Genomic DNA, 3157 nt, shown 5'->3' with positions numbered 1-3157 from the left:
ATTTTAGGGGGCCCCCTGCACGTATGGTCAGATGACCGCGTTTGTACGTAGTGTGCTCACATACATAGCTTCGCCACAACGCCGTTCTTCTACGATGTCGCTGGATGTCCCCGAGAATGCCGTCTGAGTCGGCCAAGGCCCACACTCAACCCACTTCTTCCGGCGACCATTCGACGAACATGTAAAGCGGGGCATCGCACTCGTTCGGTGGGTGCGTAACATATCAGTAGATATCAGTAGTTTCCATTGGGCTACGGGCCCACGTATAGTACTGCATGTACAAGCACTCACCAAATGTGCACACCGCATCTGTCCATCTCCACTCAATCCATCCGCTCCCGCCACAGTCGTCGCGCCCGCCACCATCGTCGCGCCCGCCACAATCGTCCACTAGTCGGAGTAGGGAGGGGGGGAAAAGATGTCTTGACGAGGCCCAAGGGAGCTCATCAGGTGGCCGTGCCAGCTGGATGCTCCCTTTGCGACAAGTCGGCTCGCAGCACATTGCCAGCGCGCCAGACTCTCGTGGACCGGATTGGAGGAGGGGAGGGGTTTATGAGAAATTGGACATACCAGCATAACCGTGTACCCTTTCTTCCTAGCAGGCCCACGGGATGTGGTCGCTCCTCGCCGTGGTCGGTATATTTGTCGTGTCCTATTTCTGTTTCGCTGCCCTTTCAGATCGCAGTGTGCCAAGCAGCAGAGGCAATAGCCCAGTAGTCGTGAGTAGTACTGGGAGAGGTAACGCGCATGATGGCAAGAGGTGGAGAGTACGCCCATTAAGCGCCAACGCACCCGGGAACGTGGACTTCGCACTTTTTCGGAGAGCTTTCTCCCACGGCGGTCATCTTGACAGTCCGCCTCCCACTTGCCACCACTGCGTCTGCCGGGGGGCCTTCGTCGGCCCAACTCTTCATTCCTCTGTATCCGCCTTCTCGTAGAGTCGCTACGTAAGTCGTTCGTATCAACGTGGGTTCGATGCTCACGAAGTGGGATGCAGTCATCCTTAGGTCAATACATCACCCCATCCGTCAAAGGCTCCCGGCATAGTCCTAGCCTGACGTGTTTGGCCATACGAACCCTGTGTGCGGTGTTGGAATATCCTCGCTGTACCGGGTTCAAGTCAAGGCTTCCCGACGTCCCCGAATCTACGAGGACTCCCCGCTCGGAGTCACCGAATTTCCGACTCTGTGCGGTGTGTGCATCCGACATACTCCGAGATGTGCGTTAGCTCACGATCTACCGTCGCCACAGGTATCCCACGATGCCCCCGCGTCCAGACGCAAGCTCGGCCAGCGCCCCAATGCGAGCTGGTCTGGCGGGTTTGCGCTTCAAAAAGACGCCGCGCGAGGCTCATACCGTCGCAGACACACCGAGCATCCCGTGAGCAATTTACATGGAACAGTCACTTACGATCACTGACGCTTGCATCGCAGGCCATCGCACAGTACGGGAAACGAATCTCTAGTGTCTCTAGTCCCACCCACCACTCCTCGCTTACTACCATCTAGGCGAGTAGCTTCACTCCCGAGCCCGTATATCCTAAACTGACCAGTAGCGGGATCTGAACTCCAGCCCTTCCCTACCAGCAGCGACACAGCCGCAGCATGCATCGGTCGTCGCGTCACCGTCAACGCCTGCGCCTGTCCCTGACCGTGGTACCACCCTCCCAGCGCTCCGATTTGGAGTTAACACGCATGCCACAGGTAGGTTCTGAACATACTCGTGCACCCACCCAGATAGGTTAACTCCTCTCCGCAGCTCCTGCCGTTTGCCAGGCGTTTGAAGGCAAGGTCGCTGCGCAGGGCTTCTTCCAAGGGATGGTGATCACATCACCGAACATGGACTACGTGCCCGAATATCCAGCCGAATGCAAAGTCATCGAGACGTACGCCGACGGCAGGTGGGGATTGCGGGAGTATTCGCGGTGGCCGCAAGTCCTAGTTCCTGACATGATGCACATACCCTGCATCCCTCGACGCCCGGCCATGCAAAGTCACGAAGTGCTTTGGGACAACCTCTTGCCAACCTCCGCGTGGGAAGAAGATTCGCTAACTGGTGTCAGGGATTTGGGATATATCAAGAAGGAGATACGCACCCGGCTGACAATGGCAGCAGAGTGGCATATAAGCAAGTTCGAGCTGGTTCTCAACACCATGCAACATCGTCCGGAGCAGTACTGCGCCCACGGTACCGTACTTGTGACAATCCTCCGCCAGGCATTAGATCGTATGAACAAGTTGCCTTCCGCCGCACGTACCTCCATCGCCGTCGCCGCCCACGCCCAATGCATCTCCCTGGAACTAGCCGGCATGTGCACATATCTCGAAGTCGTACACCGTCGACTGTCTGGCGGTCTCGATCACAGCTGGGAAGTTCTGCCTGTCGTGGGGACGTTCGTCCGAGAGGGCACCGGCGCCCAGACTTGCACTAGGATCGGGTTGCCCACGTGGTTTCTCCAGCCTCTCACACACACGGTCAAGATATGGCGCGTCGTGCCGCTCAAAACCTTACCGGCGGATATGTCTGGAACCCCATGCGAGCCGCCTGTCTATCACGAACCTGGTGTAGTGGCAGGGATCGCGAACCTTACCGGCAACTGGCAGCGCGTAATGGTGTTGGCCGTCTCGAAGCTCGTTTGCGGCACGCACGTTCCGGACTTGCAGACGACAGACACACCGGCCGTCATGTCCATCGCGGAGCAACGTTCGGAAGGCAAGAGAGCCCGCCTGGACGGCTCCGACGTGCATTCGAAGCACCTCGATATGCGGCCGGCGGTTGCAAGCGGCGAACAAGGCCAGAAGCGGAAGAAGAATCGTCGGGATCGCAGGCGCCAGGTGGCTGCCGACAGCGGCGCGGCGGCTGACGCGCTCACAGTGTCTCTTCCTCAGCCATCCAAGTCCTTTATCCCATCGCCCTTCTATCATGTTCCCGACTCGTGGGCTCGTGCGTTGCAGGACGTCTCGCCTGTTCCTCGTCTTGAGGCGTCCGCGCTGTACTTCTTCCCCCCGCCCTTCCTTCTCGACACCGTCTCTTCGCAGCTACCCATGTCATCGGAATGTGTCTGCCCTACCGCTGCACGAAACGACGACAAGATATTGAGATACCTGCACAGCCACCTCCGCATCCGACGCTTCTGCCGTACGCGCCTGTTCGACCC

At 58.4% G+C, this 3157-nt stretch overlaps 1 protein-coding gene across 1 annotated transcript in view; it reads left to right on the top strand.

Moving 5' to 3' along the window:
* Positions 1-1261: 1261 nt before the first annotated feature.
* The window catches only part of TRAVEDRAFT_52934 (uncharacterized protein), a gene marked incomplete at both ends in the record, with an annotated part of 3186 nt that continues 1290 nt past the window's right edge, over positions 1262-3157 (top strand). Inside the window, 4 exons of the mRNA XM_008045911.1 lie at positions 1262-1380; positions 1434-1512; positions 1556-1703; positions 1759-3138. Of these exons, the coding sequence (XP_008044102.1) occupies positions 1262-1380; positions 1434-1512; positions 1556-1703; positions 1759-3138 (1726 nt within the window). The remainder of the gene's footprint in view (positions 1381-1433; positions 1513-1555; positions 1704-1758; positions 3139-3157) is intronic.

The sequence above is a fragment of the Trametes versicolor genome (assembly GCF_000271585.1).
Source record: "Trametes versicolor FP-101664 SS1 unplaced genomic scaffold TRAVEscaffold_13, whole genome shotgun sequence".
NCBI classification, from domain to species: Eukaryota; Fungi; Basidiomycota; class Agaricomycetes; order Polyporales; family Polyporaceae; genus Trametes; species Trametes versicolor.
Note: the sequence above shows the minus strand (reverse complement) of the source record. Positions and strands in the feature narration are given on the sequence as shown.